Source organism: Globicephala melas, chromosome 21 (genome assembly GCF_963455315.2).
Source record: "Globicephala melas chromosome 21, mGloMel1.2, whole genome shotgun sequence".
NCBI classification, from domain to species: Eukaryota; Metazoa; Chordata; class Mammalia; order Artiodactyla; family Delphinidae; genus Globicephala; species Globicephala melas.
Genome location: NC_083334.1, coordinates 30,502,656 through 30,523,419, shown reverse-complemented (window position 1 = coordinate 30,523,419; position 20,764 = coordinate 30,502,656). Strand labels below are relative to the sequence as shown.

At 37.1% G+C, this 20,764-nt stretch overlaps 1 protein-coding gene across 3 annotated transcripts in view; it reads right to left on the bottom strand.

Moving 5' to 3' along the window:
- Positions 1–6,880: 6,880 nt before the first annotated feature.
- The window catches only part of LOC115840615 (disintegrin and metalloproteinase domain-containing protein 5-like), a 132,001-nt gene continuing 118,117 nt past the window's right edge, over positions 6,881–20,764 (bottom strand). For 2 of the 3 annotated variants that reach the window (XM_070044614.1, XM_030833848.2), the window contains 3 exons: positions 14,382–14,541; positions 13,081–13,131; positions 6,881–7,001 (listed from right to left, as the gene is read on the bottom strand). In XM_070044614.1, coding sequence (XP_069900715.1) covers positions 6,989–7,001; positions 13,081–13,131; positions 14,382–14,541 — 224 coding nt within the window. In that variant the 3' untranslated portion in view covers positions 6,881–6,988. The remainder of the gene's footprint in view (positions 7,002–13,080; positions 13,132–14,381; positions 14,542–20,764) is intronic. The other variant, XM_060291482.1, reaches the window with a different exon arrangement.

Here is a 20,764-nt window from a genome sequence, read left to right as displayed (position 1 = left end):
ACACACACAAAAAAGACAATTTCAGTTATATAAAGGTTCAAAGTAAAAGACAGATATACCATGGAACTTTAAACTAAAGAAAGCTTGGTAGACTTTAACACAAAAAGCATTAGTAGATATAAAGAAGAACACATCATAGTGCAAAAGGTAAATCTAAGAAGAAGCTACAATAATATAAATGTGTGAGTCAGGGTTCTCCAGAGAAACAGAAGCAATAGGAGTTATATAGCTAGATGGGGGGTGGGAGGGATGAGGAAATTTATTAAAGGAGTTGGCTCACATGGTTCTGGAGGCAAAGAAGTCCCAAGATCTGCCATCTGCAAGCTGGAGAGCCGGGAAACGACTTGTAGCGTCATTCAGTGTGAGTCTGAAGGCCTGAGAAATGCAGGGCCAATGATGTAAGTCCCAATCTGAGTCCAAAACCCTGAGGACCAGGAGTGCCAGTGGGTGTCCCAGGATAGGAGAAAGCAAATTGACCTTCCTCTACATTTTTGTTCTGCTCAAGCCCTCAAAAGATTGAATGATGCCCACTCCAATTGGTAAGGGTAGTCTCTCCTTCACTCAGTCTAATGATTCAAATACTAATCTCTTCCCAAGACACACAGACACACCCAGAAATCATGTTTTATCAGACATTTGGACATCCCTAAGTTGACACATGAAATTAACCATGACAAGTCTCCCCCTTGTCAACTTCGCACCCATATGCATCTCCTTAAGCCATACTTAATCTCCAAATAAAGGTCATAACTCTGCCTAAAGTGATATAACTGTCCTGCATACAACCAAAGGTGCCCTAATTCCTTTCCAGAAGAGGAGATAAAGCCCCTGCGTGATGTTTACTCTCCTCCTGATATTTTATAACTTAAATACTACGATGTAAAATTTAAAATATTTATACAAAGTCGATACATGATAAAGGAATGAGAGGAAAGAAAGCAAAGATATTTGCTCAATATGTTTATATACAGACAAATGTATTCATAACAAAATAAGGAGAATATAATTGTGAAAATACAGTCTGCATTTCTGTAACTAGTCACATGGTTGTAGCTGGTATTTATAACTACCTTCTTCTATTCTCCACTCTGCATTCCCTTTGACTTCATCAAGCACCTGAGCTGCTTTGCTGACCCAAACCTTCATTTCTGAAAGGTCTGCACCATTAGTAATCCTTTCTGGATGGAGTTGTAGTTCTTCATTGACCTTAATTACAGAGCATGGTAATATGAGGAGACATTCCACAGGATTGCCTGTATTTCATACATACTCTTCCTTACCTCTGTTGTTGAGTAGTCCAGTTCCCTTTGGTAGTCAAGATCACTAACCACAGCCAATACCTTACCTCCCTTGTTTTCCTATTGATTCAGAGGTATGAGGAACCGAAGTAACCATGCAGCAGTCTTAATTCCAATTAAAGATATCACTGTTGTGTTCCCTGGCGAAAGCATTCTTCCCTCTGGGACTAAGACCTCTAGGCCAACAGAACTTAAAGTTGGGAAACAGGAAGCAAAAATTTTGCTAGTGGGTCACTTGGGGTAATAGTGAGTGGTGCCACGCCTCTTTCCACCCTTCAATTCCTGGACCCATGAATCCTGGTTACTGGAGAAACAGCATCAGATATTGGACAGTCTTCTGGAGAACCTTGCCCCAGCCCTGAAAAACACTGCCACCTAGCCAGCACTGTAATAGAGTGCTCAAAAGGCCATGCCACCATTCTATCAGGCCAGCAGCTTCAGGATGGTGGGGAACGAGTGAATCCATGAGCCCAGGGCCACTGCTGCAATTCTTTTGCTGTGAATTTAGTTCCTTGATCAGAAGCAATGCTGCATAGAATACTGTGACGGTGGGTAAGTCATTCTGTCAATCAATGGATGGCAGTTTTGGCAGAAGCATTACATATAGGGAAGGTAAACCTGAACCCAGAGTGTCTATTCCAATAAGGAAAAAATACTGTCCCTTCCTTGATGGTAATCAGCCCACCACCAGGTAGGTGGCTGACCATCCTGAGAATGGTGCTGTATCCTGGGCTCCGTGTTGGCCTCTGCTGCTGGAAGATTAGGCACTCAGCAGTGGTGCTGCCAGGTTGCTAAGCCCATCCTGCCACCACGATCACTTTATTCACTAGCCCATTTGACGATAAAGGCATGGCTAGGAAATAGGCTGACTAGTATCCACAAAATGGGTCATCGTTTCCACCTGATTATTAAAATTGTCCTCTGTTGAGATCACCCTTAGTGAACATTCACATGGGACACAAACGTCTTCATGTTTCTTGCCCATTCAGAGAGGTCTAGCCACATACTTCCTCCCCAAATAATTTTGTCACCAGTTTTCCATTTATGTTCCTTCCAAGTCCCTGATCACCCAGCCAAACCACTGGCTACAGCCCAGAATTGGTATATAATCACACGTCTGGCTATTTCTCCTCCCAAGCAAATTGCACAACCAGGTACACTGCCTGAAGTTCTGCCCTTTTAATAGGATTTCCTTTCACCACTATCCTTCAAGGATGTCCAAGAGAGGGGCTGTAGTGCTACTGCTCTCCACTTCCAAGTGATGCCTGCACACCAGGCAGAATCATCTGTCAACTGATTATAGGGAACTCTTATGAGCCCATAAATGCAAGCTGAGAGAAGGCACTGTGGTGGTAGTTGGGACTATAGGCATTTATTCCACTTCTTCTTGTAACTTACCTGTGCGTCAGGGCCTGCTTGGGCCTGATCACAGTTACCATTTCCATTTGATGATGGAATGTTTCTGTGCAGCCCGATTTTATGACTTGGTGGTCAGAAAACATAGTTTATGATCAACAGCTGAGGCCGCAGTATAATTTGGTGGCTTATGGTCAAGTGTTCAGTCTCTACTAAGGCTCTACCAGTAGCTGACCAAAAGTTGTTTTTGAAAAGGAAAATAGTTCTCTTTAGATTATGTCAGGGCCTTTCTCTATAGTCCTAATGGCCTGCACCACGATACACATATGGGGCCTGCCAAAGGCTCCAAACAGCACCCCTATCTGCCACTTCCCACTTCAAGTACCATTGGATCTGCTGGCTTATGTGGCCCAAGTGGAAGAGCAGCTTGCACTGCAGCCTGGACCTGTTGCAGAGCCTTCTCCTGCTCTGGGCCCCATACAAAACTAGCAGCTTTATGGGTCACTTGGCAAATGGGTTGAAGAAACACACTCAAATGTGGAATATGCTGTCTCCAAAATTCAAAGAAGCCCATTAGGCATTGCACCTCTTTCTTGGCTATAGGACTGTCCAGAATCAAAAATTTACCTTTCACCTTAGAAAAGAGTATCTCAACAAGCCCCACACCACTGATCTCCTAGAAATTTCACTAGAAATCGAGATAGATGGCCCCAAAATTTTAGTCAGATTTATTTCCCACCTTCTGACAGCAAATGTCTTAATGATAAGTCTAGAGTAGTTGCTACTTCTCACTCACTAGGTCCAATCAGCATCATGTTATCAATGTAATGGACCAGTATGATATCTTGTGAAAGGGAAAGGTGATGAAGATCTATATTATGACACAGGGCTAGAGAGTTGATAGACCCCGGTAGGGAGGACAGTGAAGGTGTATTGCTGACTTTGCCTGCTGACAAAAATTGCTGCATACCAGGGACCAGAGGACGTGCTAATCTGCTCAAGCGATGAAACCACAACTGGTATGGCAGATGCAATTGGAGTCAGCCCCTGGTTAAGCTTAATGTAATCCATGCTTATTCTCCAAACTCCATCTGTCTTCTCTGCAGGCTAATAGGAGAGTTGAATGAGTGTGTGGTGGGAGCCACCACCTGTGCATCTTTCAAGTCCTTGATGGTGACAGTAACCTCTGAATCTCTTGCTCTAAATTAAATCAGAGGAGGTTGGACATTTACAATTTGCTCATCATGGCTATTTTTGGTCTATGTTTTGGCCAACCAACCGAACTGTTAGAGCACTTTTAACTCCTAAGCTGCAGCATTAAATGCAGAATCTCTTCTTAGTGAGCCTATGTCAATACATTTGGCTTGATGCAAGTTTATGTTCCTTCCACTGTTATCCCACACCCTTAATATCCCTTCCCACAGAGCTTCTCTCGATGTCTGCTTATATAAATCAGAGAACTCAATTAGTTCTTTTGGAGTATAGTTCACCTCACCTTCAGGAATCTGCTTAGACTGAGTCTAGTTATAGGTCTAGAAGCAAAGATGGATGGTGGGGGTCAGTCCTGAGGAGAATCAGCAGTGTCTTGAGTCCAAGACCATTTCCTCAAGGTTAATTCCCTCAAATTGAGGTGGAAAGGCTGAAACCACTGTGGGTGGAGACAGCACAGTGGGTGAGAAGGTCAATTCCACTGGAGTTGGGGAGAATACTTTTGCTGAGGCTGGGAGGCCTCTTCCACAATGAGGACTCATCAGGATTTAGGGGCTCAGTGTCCCTGGCTTCAACAGCATATTCCAACACATCTCCATCCCACCTTATAGGGTCTCATTCTTTCCCAATGAATGCCCTCACTTTGACAACAGACACCCTGTGAGGCCAGGAGGTCAACTTGCATTATAAATCAGCCAGGACTAAGTTCTCCATTTAATTTTCAGCAATTTCAGCCCTGGGGCTATGGGAGATAAGTCCTTTCTTCAGGGCACACCTGGAAGCCTTTAGGTCATTTACGCAACACTTGACCTGGGAATTCAGGTCTCTGAACTTATCTTTTCCTTTCCCTATGTTGTCCAGCAACATTAGGAGAAATCAACCAATGTCATTATATTCCTTCATTTTCCAAAAATGTTCAAAAATATCATATAGAGTCACGTGGCTCCTTTCTTCCTATAAGTGGTTGATTAGAAGTATCCAAAGCAGATATTTTGCATATCTCTGTAAACAGCAACTTTTTTCTTTTAGTCTTTATTGAATTTCTTACAATATTGCTTCTGTTTTGGATTTTTGGCCACGAGGCATGTGGGATCTTAGCTCCCTGACCAGGGACTGAATGCACACCCCTTCATTGGAAGACAAAGTCTTAACCACTGGACCACCAGGGAAGTTCCTGAGTCAACAGCATCTTAAAACTTAATCAGATTACAAAGCCAGTTCCAGGAATCCCAAAACCAATTCAGAAAACTCATCCTTTAAGTCCCCAAATCTGTATCAGTCAGGGTTCTCCAGAGAAACAGAACAGGAGATTATATATATATGGGGGGGGGGGGAGAGAGAGAGAGAGAGAGAGAGAGAGACATGAGATTATAGAAATTGGCTCATGTGGTTATGGAGGCCAAGAAATCCCATGATCTGCCATCTACAAACTGGAGAACCAGGAAAGCTGATGATGAATTCCGCCCAAGTCTGAAAGTCTAGAATGGGAATGGGGGTAGTGACAGTATAAGTCCCAGTCTGAAAAGCAGGAGTGCCAATGTCTGAAAGCAGGAGAAAATAGAAGTCTCAAATCAAGCACAGAGCAAATTCACTCTTCCTCTGTCCTTTTATTCTATTCAGGAGCTCAATGGATTAGATGCTGCCCACCAGCATCTTTGAGAGTGGTCTTTACTCAGTCTTCTGACTCAGATGCTAACCTCTTCCAGAGACTCCCTCACAGAAACGTTCAGAAATAATGTTTTAATCAGCTATCTGGGCATCCCTTAGCCCAGTTAAGGTGACACATAAAATTAAAAGTCACAAAAATTATAATATTTTATAAATCTTAGTATAACTTCAGTACACAAAAGGAAATTATTATCAGAAAAAAATTAGAAAAATCAACAAATATGTGAGGGATTTGAAAAATATGATGAAAACACATGACCTACCTCATATAGAGAACAGTATACCCAACCTCTGCAAAATACACATTTTAAATATGTATAAAAGTTTTAATGATATATACCACATGCTTAGGTATAAAATAACTCTTAACCAATTTCTCATGACTGAAATATTTCAGATTATGTTCTCTAATGAAAGTTAATTTAAGACAAATATATTATAAATATATAAAAATCCCCAAATATTTGATGTAATACTTTTCTAATTAATCCATGGATCAAAGAGGAAAATTCAATGAAAATTAAAATATTCTTTGGTACATACTATAAAAATACTAAAGTAAAATCCATGACATAGGTAGGTCTTGCTTAGCGGGAATCTAAGCCATCTGAAAACTGCTGACACAAATAATCAATAATGAATCTATAATAAGGAATAGAGGGGGAAAGGGGTGGGGTGGGAGGAATTGGGAGACTGGGACTGACACACATACATTGATACTATGTATAAAATAGACAACTGATGGGAACATACTGTATAGTACAGGGAATTCTACCTAATGCACTGTGGTAATCTAAATGGGAGGGAAGTCCAAAAGGGAGGGGATATCTGTATGTGTATGGCTGATTCATTTTGTTGTGCGGTGGAGGCTAACACAACATTGTAAAGCAACCATACTCCAGTAAAAATTAATAATTTAAAAAAAAGGAATCTGAATACACTAAAGTGGGTACACAGCTTTCAAAGAGGAGAAGCAGTAACAAGAGAAACACTGGATTCAACTCCTAGCTGAGTAAATGCCACTGGGACAAGTCACAGGCTAGCTGAAGTTTAGAAGCTCTGCAAGGAAGGAGGAAGGTTAAGACTTCCGGGGGTGGGGAGGAGATTCAGGTCAACCTAAAGAGCAGAAAGGAAAAGGGATGCTCTCTACCCTGGGGTCATGAGGCACAACTGGCAGGCCCTCAGGGCTTTATGGGGTGAGGGTCTTTGGCTGCTTTTACCTGATTCAGAGCCTTTTCTGGATTCAAGTTAGAGTAGATAGGTTGGAAGTTGGAACTGAAAATACAGAGAAAACACCAGACATAATTCAGGTGATTCAGGGGCAGATGATTTATTATTTCATAATTTAACCCTCAGCAGTGACAACAGAGGCGAGCGAGAAATATGTTTTTTCCTTCTTGGTTTAGGCCAGTTTCTGGTGATTTATTTGGTACCATCCTCTCTTCAGGCCAAGATTGTTAGAGACTGTTACTGTGAGGGAAAACAAGACAAAGCACACCACAAAATACCCGTTATTTATTATTTCTTTTGGAGCCCACATATTTCTAACACAAGAATTTATTTAAAAGGCATGGAAAACTGAAGAGAAAGGATGAAGAAAATAAAAATTGATTCCAGAAAGAAAAATCATGTTACCTTCAACTGCAAATATTCTTAGTCTTCTACTAGAGTGGCTTCCTAAAATATCCTAAGTGTTTATCTATTTTTGGTAACTAGGTCAATAAAGCAAAGTGCCTTTAAATTTCCATTCTAAGTATATAAACGGATTTTAGTTTAGAATAAAAACGAAAAATTGTGATGTTTCTAAGTACAATCACATTTTATAAAAGATAAAACACCAACATATACACCATATATACATCTATATATATTGAAATATTTTAAAATGATCATCCTAGGTGCTAAGATTAATGATGATAATTTTTTTATTCTTTTGAATATTTTTAAATGAACGTTTATTACTTGTACTGCTATAATAAGAAACAGAATGATTCACCTACTCACAAGCACGTGCAATTTATTGAATAAATCAAGAGAGGAGAGTCAAGGCAAGATTTGGGTATCCCAAGCTCTCCGGACTAAAAAGAATCTTATTGTCATTAAAATCGAAAATAATCCATCAGAATTATGAATGATTAAAACAGTTAAGCATAAAATAGAGTCAAATGTTTGTTGTAAACCTCAGCACAAAACTGAAAATGATAAAGTGTTTTTGGAACCAAGAAAATAATGTTTAAAAAACAGGAATTTATTAACATTAGGCTAGGTCTAAACTCCCAACTTACATAAAAAAAATCAGTGGAGCGAGAGACATGGGAAAAGGTAAACGTACACTAAGCATTCCTCATACTAAAGGAAGTCTCAAAAATGCCTCTAATCCCTTACTTTTATATTACGTATTTTTCTTTCTATTACATACTCATTTAAGAAACAGCTTATTACTAAGTGACACAGTGGAAAATAAAGAAAATTCAGTACAATAGTGAAAAAGTAAAATTTAAGATAAACTAGAAAGCACATCACTCAAATGTACAAATGACTAAAAATAACTTATGAAGGTTACAACCTGACACAAATGGATTGGTGGTCATCATTACAATCAGGTAATTTGGCAGTAGATATCAAAAAGCAAGAGTGTAAATATTATATTTATGCTTTGATCAAGCTCTCTTCTAGGGATTTACCCTGAGGTTATAATTTATATAGCCTTTAGTTTATTATTTAGACTATTATAATTTATATAATAATATAAGGATGTTTATTACAGGGTGTTCATAATACAGAAAAACTGGAAGTAGTTTACATATTCATAATAATGGATTTTTTAAATGTTATTTTTCTTTTTTTTTTTTTGCGCGGTACGCGGGCCTCTCACTGTTGTGGCCTCTCGCGTTGCGGAGCACAGGCTCTGGACGCGCAGGCTCAGCGGCCATGGCTCACGAGCCCAGCCGCTCCGTGGCATGTGGGATCTTCCCAGACCAGGGCACGAACCCGTGTCCCCTGCATCGGCAGGTGGACTCTCAACCACTGCGCCACCAGGGAAGCCCTATGTTTATTCTTTAGAAAAAATTTTTAAGAATATATACATCTATATTGTTAATGGAACTTTTCTTTGGGTATTGTGATTATGAGAAATTTATCTTTAATTCATATACCTACCAAGGTATTTTAGATATTTTAATAAATACTTGATAATCATTAAAAATCAGAAAGATGCTTTCTGAAAATAAAAAGATCTAAATTTTAACTAATTGTTAGTTCTAAAGTTTACCTGGTTATCCCTACTTTCCTTTCATATGAATTTCAGAATCTTTTTCTCAATTTTTCCTACCCTTTTATATAAAAAATAGTGAATTTATGTTAAATATACAGAAGCTTACCTATATACAGATTATTGATATTTGAAAAGAAAAGAATAAGATTTAAAGTTAAAAGTATAAAAACAGAAGTAAAGACAAGCAGATTCAAATTAAATGGAAAAGGAAAAAAATATTTTAGGTAATTAGACTCAAAATTTATGGAAAATCTCCTTTGCAAAATTCTAGGAAATAAAAGTTTAGTTATAATATAAAGTAAATATAAAATGTAAGCATGATAGTTTTAAAAATGAAAATTGTAAACAACTGAAACCTGATAACTTTAGAAGATGCTAAACTGCTGAACTGTAATAAAAGTATTAAAGTGATAAAATATATGCTCCTGCCTGCAGTGTGTGAGAGTCCTTGTTGCTTGATATTCTAACCAACACTTGAGGTTGCCTGTTCTTTTAATTTTAGCCACTCTTATAGGTGTGTAGGGGACACTCGTTTTTATTTTAATTTGTCTCTTTCTGATGATTAGTGATGTTGAGCAATTTTTCATGTTTTGAGCTCCTTTGATATCATCTTTTGTGAAGCGTCTTTTCAAATATTTTGCCTATTAGGCTTTCCCGTGTTTTGTTACTGGTTTACAGGCATTCTGTATATATTCTGAGTATGAGTTCTTTATTGGAAATATGTATTACAGACATCTTCTCCCACATTGTGGCTTCCCTTTTCCCTTTCATAAGGGTGTCTTTTGTGAAGCAAAACTTCCTCAAGGTTTAAAAATTTTATTCTACTGTGCTTAAGAACACTTAAATGAGATCTACTCTCTTAACAAAAATTTAAGCATACATTTTTAACAATAGGGACAACGTTGTACAGCAGATCTCTAGATTTTGCACAATTGAGACTTCATTCTCATTGATTAGCAACATCCCACTTTACTGTCATCCCAGCCTGAAGCAACAACCATTCTACTCTCAGTTCTACGAGCTTCACTATTTGAGATAGCTTAAGTGGAATCATGCAGTTATTTGTCCTTCTGTGACTGGCTTATTTCACTCAGCATAATGTCCTCAAGGTTCATCTATGTTGTCATAAATGCAGGATTTCCTTCTTTTTAATGGCTGAACGACATTCCATTATATGTATATACCACATTTTCTTTATCCATTCATCCAATGATGGACATTTAGCTTGTATTCACATCTTGGCTATTGTAAGTGGTGCTGCAATGAACACGAAAATGCTAATACCGCTTTGAGATCCTGATTTCAATTCTTCCGGAAAAATATCCAGAAGTAGGATTGCTGGGTCATACAGTAGTTCTATTTTTAATTTTTTGAGGAATCTCCAACAGTTTTGCACAGTGGCCACAATATCTTGCATTCCCATCAACATTGTACAATGATTCCAATTTCTCCACATCCTTGCCAACACTTGTTGACTTTTGTGGGTTTTTTTTTTTTATAATAGCCATTCTAACAGGTGATACCTCATATGGTTTTGATTTGAATTTCCCTGATGATTAGTGATCTGAGCTATCTTTTCCTATATCTGTTGGCCCTAAGTATGGTATTTTGGGAGAAGCATCTATTCAAGTCTTTAGCCCATTTTAAAATCAGGTTTTATTTTCTTTTTTGTATCAATGGTAGGAGTACCTTATGTGTTTTGGTTATTAACCCTTTTTCTGATACATGGTTTAAAAATATTTTATCCCATTCCATAGGTTGCTCTTTCACTCTATTAAATGTTTCCCTTGCTGTGCGGAAGCCTTTTTAGTTTGATGGAGCCCCACTTGTCTATTTTTTGCTTTTGTTGCCTGTACTTTTGATATCAACCCAAAAATTCATTGTGAAGACCAATGATATGAAGTTTTCCCCCTATGTTTTCTTCTAGGAGTTTTACACTTTGGGGTCACTTTTAATCCACTTTGAGTTGATTTTTGTGTATGATGTAAGGGTTCAATTTCATTCTTTTGCATGTGGCTATCCAGTTTTCCCACCAACATGTCCCACTGCATATTCTTAGTACCCTTTCAAAGGTCATTTGACCATCTATGTGGGGATTGAATCCTGGGCTCTCTATTCTGTTCCATTGGTCTTTATCTGTCTTTATAACAGTACCATACTGTTTTGATTACAGTAGATGTGCAATATATTTTAAAATCAGGATGTATGATGCGTCCAGCTTTGTTCTTTCTCAAAATGTTTTGGCTATTGAGGGTCCTTTGTGGTTCCACATAAATTTTAGAATTTTTTTAATATCTCTGTGAAAAATGCCACTGGAATTTTGAGAGGGGTTTCATTGAATTTGTAGATACCTTTGAGTGGTATGGATATTTTAACGATATTAATTGTTTCAGCCCATGAACACAGGATGTCTTTCCATTTCTTTCACTGCTTTCTTGCAGTTATCAGTACACAAGTCTTTCACATTCTTAGTTAAGTTTATTTGTAAGTATTTTATTTTTTGATCCAATTATCTATGGGATTGTTTTCTGAACTTCATTTTAAGATAGCTTATTTTTAGTATATAGAAATGTAACTGATTATTGTACAATGATCTTGGAGCCAGCAGCTTTATTAATCTTGTTTATTAGTTCTAATAATTTTTTGTGGAATCTTTAGGGTTTTTTATGTGTAAGAACATGACATCTGAAAACAAAAACAACTTCACTTCTTCCTTTCTGATGTAGATGTCTTTTGTCACCTAATTGCTCTGGCTAATACTTCCAGTACTAGGTTGAATACATATGGTGCCAGTGGGCATTCTTACCTTGTCCCTGATGTTAGAGGAAATGCTTCAACGTTTTCAGTTTGACTATGATATTAGCTGTTAGCTTCTCATATATGGCCTTTATCATGCTGTAAATTCCTTCTATTCTTAATTTGTGGAAAGAATATATCATAAGAACATTTTGAATTTTGTCAAACGTTTTTTCTGTATCTATTGAGACGATCTTGTCATTTTCATTCGTCATTTTGTTAATGTGGTGGGTGTATCACATTGACTGATTTTCATATGTCGAACCATCCTTGCACTCCCATGATGTCACTTTCTCATGGTGCATGATCCTTTTCATGTGCTGTTGAATTTGCTTTGCTAGTAGTTTGTTGAGAATTTTTGCATCTATATTCATCACAGATATTAGCTTGCAGTTTCCTTTTTCTGTAGTGTCCTTATCAATTTTGGTATCAGAGTAATGCTGGCCTCATAAAATGAGTGTTACCTCCTTTTCTACTTTTTGGAAGAATTTTAGAAATATTGGCTTTAATCCATCTTTAAATGTTTGGCAGAATTCACCAGTAAAGCCAATCTGTCCTGGGCTTTTCTTTGTTGGGAGGGTTTTAGTTACTGGTTCAATCTCCTTAACTAGTTTTTAATCTGCTCACTTTCTATTTCTTCATGATTTAATCTTGGCAGGTTGTATGTTTCCAGGAATGTATTCATTTCTTTTTGGTTCTTCAGTTTCTTAGCATACAAATATTCACAGTAATCTTTCATGAACTATAAACTATAAAAAGATTATTTGTATAGTATCATTTGTAATGTCTCCCCTCTTATTTCTGGTTTTATTTATATTAGTCTTCTCTCTTTTTGTGTTAGATGGTCTAGCTAAAGGTTTCTTTCTTTTTTCAAAAAACATGCTTACTTTTGTTGATGTTTAAAATTGCTTTTTTCTTCTTCATTTTGTTCATATCTCCTCTGACCTTTACTATTTCCTTCCTTTCACTTACTTTGGGCTTAGTTTGTTCTTTTCTTCATTCCTTGATGTGTAAAGTTCGGTTGTTATTTGGGATCTTAAGACAGCAAAATGAATGAAAACTCCAAGGCTCTATCTTATTAGCAATAATTTTTTTCTGAGATAATATTATAACTATAAGCACATCTGACATTTTTATAATATCAGTCCTCTTATTATGTGGCAGTAAAATGTCATCAACATATAAGTGCTGCTTACCAAACCTCAAAAAAAAAAAAAAGAATCCTAAAACTTATGTGGTCATAAATGTTAGTGTGGGTGCACAAAAATCACTCCTTTGGTGTAGGTCAGGGAGGAGAGGTTGAGACATAATGAAATCAAGTTTTATTGTTTAGCATTATGAAATCACCTACAATGGGAACCACAAAGAATATTATTAACAAATGTTTTGGTTTCAAGCTAACAATTTTTAAGTGCTCCTTCAATAATGATCAAAAGGTATGATGCCAAATGGTTAATCAATCACTCGTTCTACACTCACCTTACACTGAGTGACAACTTGCTGTTACTGCTGCTTTCTTCCGACACAGACCTATAACATCGATGAAGTTTATTTTAAATAAGTGGGGGAATTTAAAAATGTTGAACAATTAAGTGACTATTTGAACAAAAAATGTTCTTCAAAGAAACAGAGTGATTCACTACATAAAATGTCTCCTTCCAGCAAAATAAAATAAAACTGGTACCATCTCAATATTAGAACAAATGCCATCAGCCACCTTGCTTTGTTGACAAAATCCTCACATCCTCATTTCACATTTACTCAATTTTACAGATAGGCCCCCTGATTCTATGATATCACTAACTCCTCAGGCCAAATTAAACCAAAACCATAAAGTAGCAGTCAAAAATTTCAGTTAATTTTTCCATATATTTCTACAGATTTCTTTCATCCTCTCGTAACATACTCAGATCTTCTCTTCATATCACTTCTTGGAAGGTAAAACTAGAGGTAAATACCTCTCTGGAAGAATACAGTAAATTATGACTAAGGGGCTCAATAATGATGTTTAAATAGTTGTGTAACTGATTACAGATAATATGGTGATTTCATTTATTAATTTGGTGTACCCAAAAGTTTATGATACATTGGAAAGCTATTATCTCACATTTTGTAGAGTTATAGAGAATAATTTTAAGAACATAAAGATTAAATCCCTTGCTCAAGATATCATAGTTAGCAAGATATGTAAGATTTAGGAGTTGAAAGCAGGTTTTCTGAGGCTAAATATAATTTTCTCCCCACTCCATGATGCTTCCTCCTGTCTCCTAACCTGATTAGTATGAATTACACATGAAATTTCTAGCTGAGAAATGACTGGACAAATCAGCAATAATTAGGAAAATAAATATTATGCAGGCAGGTTCATAGGTATTATATCTAGTTGAGTGGGGTGTTCTGATAAAGTTATTTACCACTGGTCTGAGGATCTATATCTTAAAATTTTATTTATTTATTTACTTTTTAAATGCAGTGTTATTTATTCTCATGAAGCTTATGGACAATTTGACTATTTAGACAGAATCAGTGGATTAAGAGGACGAATAAACCTCCACAATACCCTTGGCACCCATATCTCCTCTTCAAGTGATACTGGTGGTAAAATGAATGGTTTTAGTAATGAGTAAAACCAGAGAAAACATGAAAACACCAAGCTAGTTTGAAATGTATCCCTGGGCCATACTCATATTGTTTTACCTACAGTTTTAGCTTATTCCTGATGAAACCTGACTACTTTTTGCTTGACTTATTTAATTTAATAAGAATTAAAATATATATACCTCTCACTTTCAGGTTCTCCTCTGTAGCATAGCTCCCTTATTTTACTCTGGTTTATTATAATAGCAATAATAATGATGAACACAGGTAGAGAAGTGTAGAAAATCAGTTGAAATCTGTGTTTTGGATGACTGAGAGATCTCTGCAGCAATAACTTTTTACCTAGAATGGAAAGCATCCATTTCAAATTATGTCAGAGATTTTATTAACCAAATCAAAAGGTGGAGGGGTATCATTACCAACAATATTCCCCAAAACTAAAAATTTCATTCACATAGACTGTGAATATAATAAAATCTGAAAACCTAAACTAATATATAAAATGGGCTGTTACTAGCGCTTTACTGATGTTTTTGAGTTTTCAAACTTCCACCCAAAGGTGATTTCCTTGATTGAAGGTAGTAATGTTCTTTCATGGACCACATATTTAATACTTGCAAATATTTCTTCAATTCTGTTCTGATACAGGGTTTCCGAGGCTCAAACATGTATATCACAAAGAGTATTGGATTGTACCTGTATGTGAGAATTAAATCTGGGGTATCTGGCATTTAATTTCTCTTACTACAATTTTTTTCCTAAAAATTAAAAATCAGTAGTCTCTAAACTTAAGTTCGTTAATCAAATATGCAGCAATAGGAAATTGTTAAAATGGCTCTAGAATTATTTTATAGAATGCATGGCTAAGCTTGGCTTTGACCCACTTCTGACTGACTAGTGCTAATATCTACATTTTCCTCATCTGTTCTTGTAGATTCTCAGCTGACATCTGCATTCACCTTTCCGGATTCATAACGTATCGAGTTCTGCTTTCTCCACAATTCGTTGGTATGCTTCCTTTTATTTGATATGAACTGTGACTCTATCACTTCGCCGCACTGGAGGAGCTGACGGTCAGAAGAGCAACTCCCCAGCTACAGTGTGGATGACTGCTGAGGCTCAAAATACTTCTCCTACTACTGTCCCAGCACTTCTCCCTTTTCCCCCATGTGTTTGTTTTAAGCAAGTTCAAGGTAGGAGCAACATTTTCTTTTTCAGTCAGCTTTGTGCATGCGCTTGGGGCTCCCAGTATCTTCGAGACAAAGATTACGTGATATTTGTAATTAGAAAACAAGTGAATCAGATGAAGAGATCAGCCTCTCTGGCCATATACTGCAGATTGATTCTCAGCTATGTGTATAGTCTTCCGGGTAATCAGTGATACCACATGGGTTATTTGAAAATGAATGTAATATATGCCCAGGTGGCCTTGGAAGTCTAAGTAGGAAAAACTGGTCTCACTTCTTTCGCTTATACTGTCCAGTTTTAACAAGCACTACTTATTTATACCAGCCAACAAAGAATATTTTCTACTAACTCCTCTCAGTTTGGTGACCTTCATTAAGTTAATTACTCGGAATCTCCATTTCCCATTGGTTAAACTAGTCCCCAATAATCTGCCTCAAGGCTTCTACCTCCTTCTAAAGATGCCTCAGGGAATCATCCAGTCATTTAACTATTGTTCATGGTTTTTCACCTCCTTCCTTTTATGACCCCAAAGTGTCTTAGCCTTTATGACTCAAGCGTTTAACTGTCATATCAAACTCCCCAAAACATAGATCTTACCCATACCAAACTTCATGGGTAAATATCAGGTATAGAAATAAAAGATTTTTCCCTGGAGGAGCCAGCATGCATCAGCGGCAGCTCCCAAAGCTTCCCTATCCTCCACCCTGTGCCACATTCAGATTGATTACAGAAAACACAGATGGAGAGCTTTGTGTAAAGTAGACACAAGATTGCTCATAAATAGTCATTTCACTTTTGCACTGTTAGTTACACAGTTTACATGATTACCAAGTTTCTCCAGCCAGCTATTCCACCATAAGTCCAGGTTTACTTAGAATAATCTATATATACGGATAAGTATATCCTGCCAAAAACATTTTATAGAGAGGGACTCCTGTTATCTTTCTCTAGCAAACACTGTTCATATATGTAACAGTTAATTTTATGCATCCGTTTGACAGGGCCACGATGACCTCAGATATTTGGTCAAATATTATTCTGGGTGTTTCTATGGGGTGTTTTCAAATGAGATTAACATTCAAATCAGTAGACTGAGTAAAGCAGTAGCTTTCTTTAACGTGGGTGGGCCTCATCCTGGAGGCCTTAATAAAACAAAAACACTGACCCTCCAGTGGATATGGGAAGATCCTTCCTGCCTGAGGTACCCAAACTGAGACATCAGCTTTCCTGACCTTCAGGCCTGCTGCCCTTCACACAAAAATTGCACCATTGGCTCTCCTGGAGCTGCAGTTTACTGACTCACTCTGCACATCTTGGGATTTGTCAGCCTCCGTAATCACATGAGCCAATCAGTTCCTTCTAAAACATCTCTCTCTCTCTCTCTCTCCATACTATTGATCCTGTTTCTCTGGAGAATTTTGATTTTGGTACCAAGAAGCAGGGTGTTGTTATAATAAATACCTAAATATGTGGAAATGGCTTTGGGACTCGTAATGGGTAGTGGCTAGAGGAATTTTGAGGCACATTTTAGAAAACTCCTAGATTAATCTGAAGAGACTGTTGGTAGAAACATGGACGGTGAAAGCAACTCTGGTGAGGGCTCAGGGAGAAAAGAGGAGAGCAGAAGAGAAAGCCTACATCTTCTTAGAGAGTAAAAAGATAATCATGAACAGAATGGTGGTAGAAATATTTACATGAAAGTTGTTTCTGGTGAGATTTTAGACAGAAAAGGAAAATGATTAAGAAAAGGCAACTCCTGCTGTAAAGTGGCAAAAAACTTGGCTAAATTGTAACCTCTTGTTTTATGGAAGATAGAACTTGTGAGCCATGAAACTGGATAATAGCTGAGAAGATTTCTAAGTGAAATGTTGAAGATGTAGTCTGGGTACTCCTGACTGCTTATAGTAATATGTGAGAGAAGGAGATAAATTGAAGAAGTAAGCGTTACACAGGGAGGTACCAGAACTTAAAGATTTGGAGAATTCTCAGTCTATCCATATTGCAAAAAATGGGAAAACATGTTTTAGAGAGAACATACCAAAAGTGTGGATGGAAAAATCATCTGATAAAGAGACTGTGCATGTGAACCACCTCAGGAATAAGGATGAGATTACACCAGCAGAAACATTGCTGGGCCAAGCTCCCCCGCCCAGTGGTTGAGAGGGGCAGGGCCACTCCAAAGAGCAGTATGGATGGGGCCTCTATCCACAGCTGAAGGAGTAGTGTAGCCTCTACTGCAGGCTCTGGGGTTATGCTGCTAACCCAATGGGCCTAGAGGGCAGAAAATCAAACCTAAGAGGATTATCTTCCAACCTTAAAATCGAATTGAATTTGCCTTGCTAGGTTTTATTTGTATTTACTGGGATCTGTCACCCCTTTCTTCTTTCCAATTTCTCCCTTTAGGAACAAGAATGTCTATCCTATGCCTGTCTCACCTTTGTTTTTTGGAAGCACATAACTTGTCTGATTTCACACGTTCATAAATGGCGAAGAATTTTCCCTCAAGATGAATCATACCTCAAGTCTCACCCATTCCTGATGTAGATGATATTTAGAAGAGATGTTGTATTTGGAATTTATACTGAAACGGGTTAAGACTTTTGGAGCTACTGAGATGGGGTGGACACATTCTGCATAAAAGGAGGACATGAATTTGGGGAGCCATACGATGGAATGTTATGGACTGAATAGTGTTCCCCCAAATTCATATGCTGATTTGAATCCCTAAACCCCAGTGTGATGGTATTTGGAGATGAGGCCTTTGGGAGGTAATTAGGGTTGAGATCATAAGGGTGGGGTCCTAATCTGATGGAACTGATGTTCTTATAAGAGGAGGAGGAGACACCAGAGAGCTTTCTCTCTCCACACACACAGAGGACTCAGCAAGAAGGCAGCCATATGCAAGCCAGGAAGAGAGCTCTCACCAGAAACCGAATTTGCCAGCACCTCGATCATGGGTTCCCAGCCTCCACAGCTGTGAGAGAATAAATTTCTATTGTTTAAGACACCCAGTCTGTAGCATTTTGTTATGGCAACCAAGCAGACTAATAGTGTATTTTCATGAAAGAATGGATGAGGTCATTATTCCCTAGGCCATCCATTGAAGGGAGAACTAGCTGTGGAACACCAAACAAGTGATTACCAGTGGACAGTGGGAAGGGGGGAGTGGAAAGGGATTAAAAGGTATAAACTTCTATGTAGAAAATAAGCTACAAGGTTATATTTGTGCAGCACAGGGAATAGAGCCAATATCCTAATAACATTAAATGGACTATAATCTATAAAAACTTTGAATCACTATGCTGTAAACGTGAAACTAATACATTGTAAATTGACTGTACTTCAAAAAAAACACTTTCCTTCCTAGCGATATTCATTACCTAATAGTCTAGAGAACTTCAGACTAGAAGACAAGATGGTTTAGTATTAGAAAATCTTCAAAGGCAATATAAGACAATATAATCAGTTCAATAGATGCCTTACACATATCTAATAAAGCCCAAAATACATTCCTGATTTTAAATAAAATTGGGAGAGAGAAATATTTTCTCAACAAGATAAACATTGAATCAAAAGGAGCAGCCTTTTCATGAGACAATATTAGAAGTATTCCTAAGAAGTAATGATAGCCTCTTTCATGATGATTTCCTGTTATTCTGAATGGATTACCCAATACAATTATGAAATGAGAGAGAGATAAGGTGAAATTAACTGAAGAAGAGGAAAGAAAGGAAAATTATTATTAAAAAGGTGTGGCAAAATTATTAACTTCAGTTCATATCATTTAAAAAATATCAACCCCCTAAAAAAATCAACTAAAAGCCTTTTGAAAATGATGATAGTCCATTGATAAAATGTACACACAAAAAATCAGGTTTCCTATAATAAAAAGTAGCAATTTAAAATACAACAGATCGGGCTTCCCTGGTGGCGCAGTGGTTGAGAGTCCGTCTGCCAATGCAGGGGACACGGGTTCGTGCCCCGGTCCGGGAAGATCCCATATGCCACGGAGTGGCTGGGCCCGTGATCCATGTGCTCCGCAACGGGAGAGGCCCGTGTACCGCAAAAAAAAAAAAAAAAAAAAAAGATAATAAAATACAACAGATCTTCCGATAACAACGTTCAACAAAATGATGATATTCTTAAAAATTAAACTGGCAATTTTTGATCCACAGATCCTGATATACCCATAGAGAGATCAAAACCACAATGAGTTATCACTTTACACTCATTAGGTTGGTTACTATAAAAAGAAAAGTTGGTGAGGATATGGAGAAATTAGAAAACTCATTGATGAGAATGTAAAATGATTCAGCCTCTATGAAAAAGAGTTTGGTGGTTCCTCAGAAAGTTAAATATAGGATTACTATATTATCCAGCAATTCTACATTTAGGTATATACTCAAAGTATTGAAAGCATGGACTCAAACAGATATTTGTACACCCACATTCACAGCATCATTATCCACAATAGTCAAAATGCGGAAGTAAGCCAGGTATCCATCAACAGATCAATGGATAAACCAAATGTGATATATACATGCAACCGAATATTATATGGTCTTAAAATCGAATGAAATTTTGACATGCTACAACATGGGTGAACTTTGAAGACATTATGTTAAATGAAACAAACCATAAATAAAAGGACAAATAATGTATAATTCCACTTCTATAAGGTATGTGAAAGTGGTCAAATTCATAGAAACAGAAAGTAGAATGGTGGCCTCCAGGGGCTGAGGAAGAGAGGAATGGGGGATTATCGTTTAATGAATATAGAGTTCCAGTTCTGCAAGATGAAAGAGTTCTGGAGATGGATGGTGGGTTTACAACAGTGTACACCAATATATTTAATGTCACTGATTCATACATTTAATAATGGTTAAAATGGTAAATTTTATGTTATGCATGTTTAACAATTAAACATATACATATAAAAATGTATGTGTGTTAGAAAAGGTCAAAAATATCACTAGAAGTGATTGTCAAGGGTAATGAAAGAAAAATATGCAGAATAATTATAAATTTCCTACAACCATAAGATAATTGGGAAGCCTCATGAAATTAAAGAAATGCGAGTGGAAATTTTTTTACTGTTGGCTTGTCATAGATTTAAAAGGTTGATAATAACACCTGAAAAATCAATAATAATATATAATATTAGTAGTGGTTAACTTCTGGGGTTAAGATTATATAAAAATTATTAAAAGAAAAATTATAATATAAGATTAAATAAACTTGATGTATAAATTTTATATACCAAGTAGACAAGTTAACAAAAATATATGAGGATTTAGATTCTAGAATATGCAAACAAGTAAGTCATACACACAACCACATATATATTTAATTATATTTAATTATGTACATATGTTAT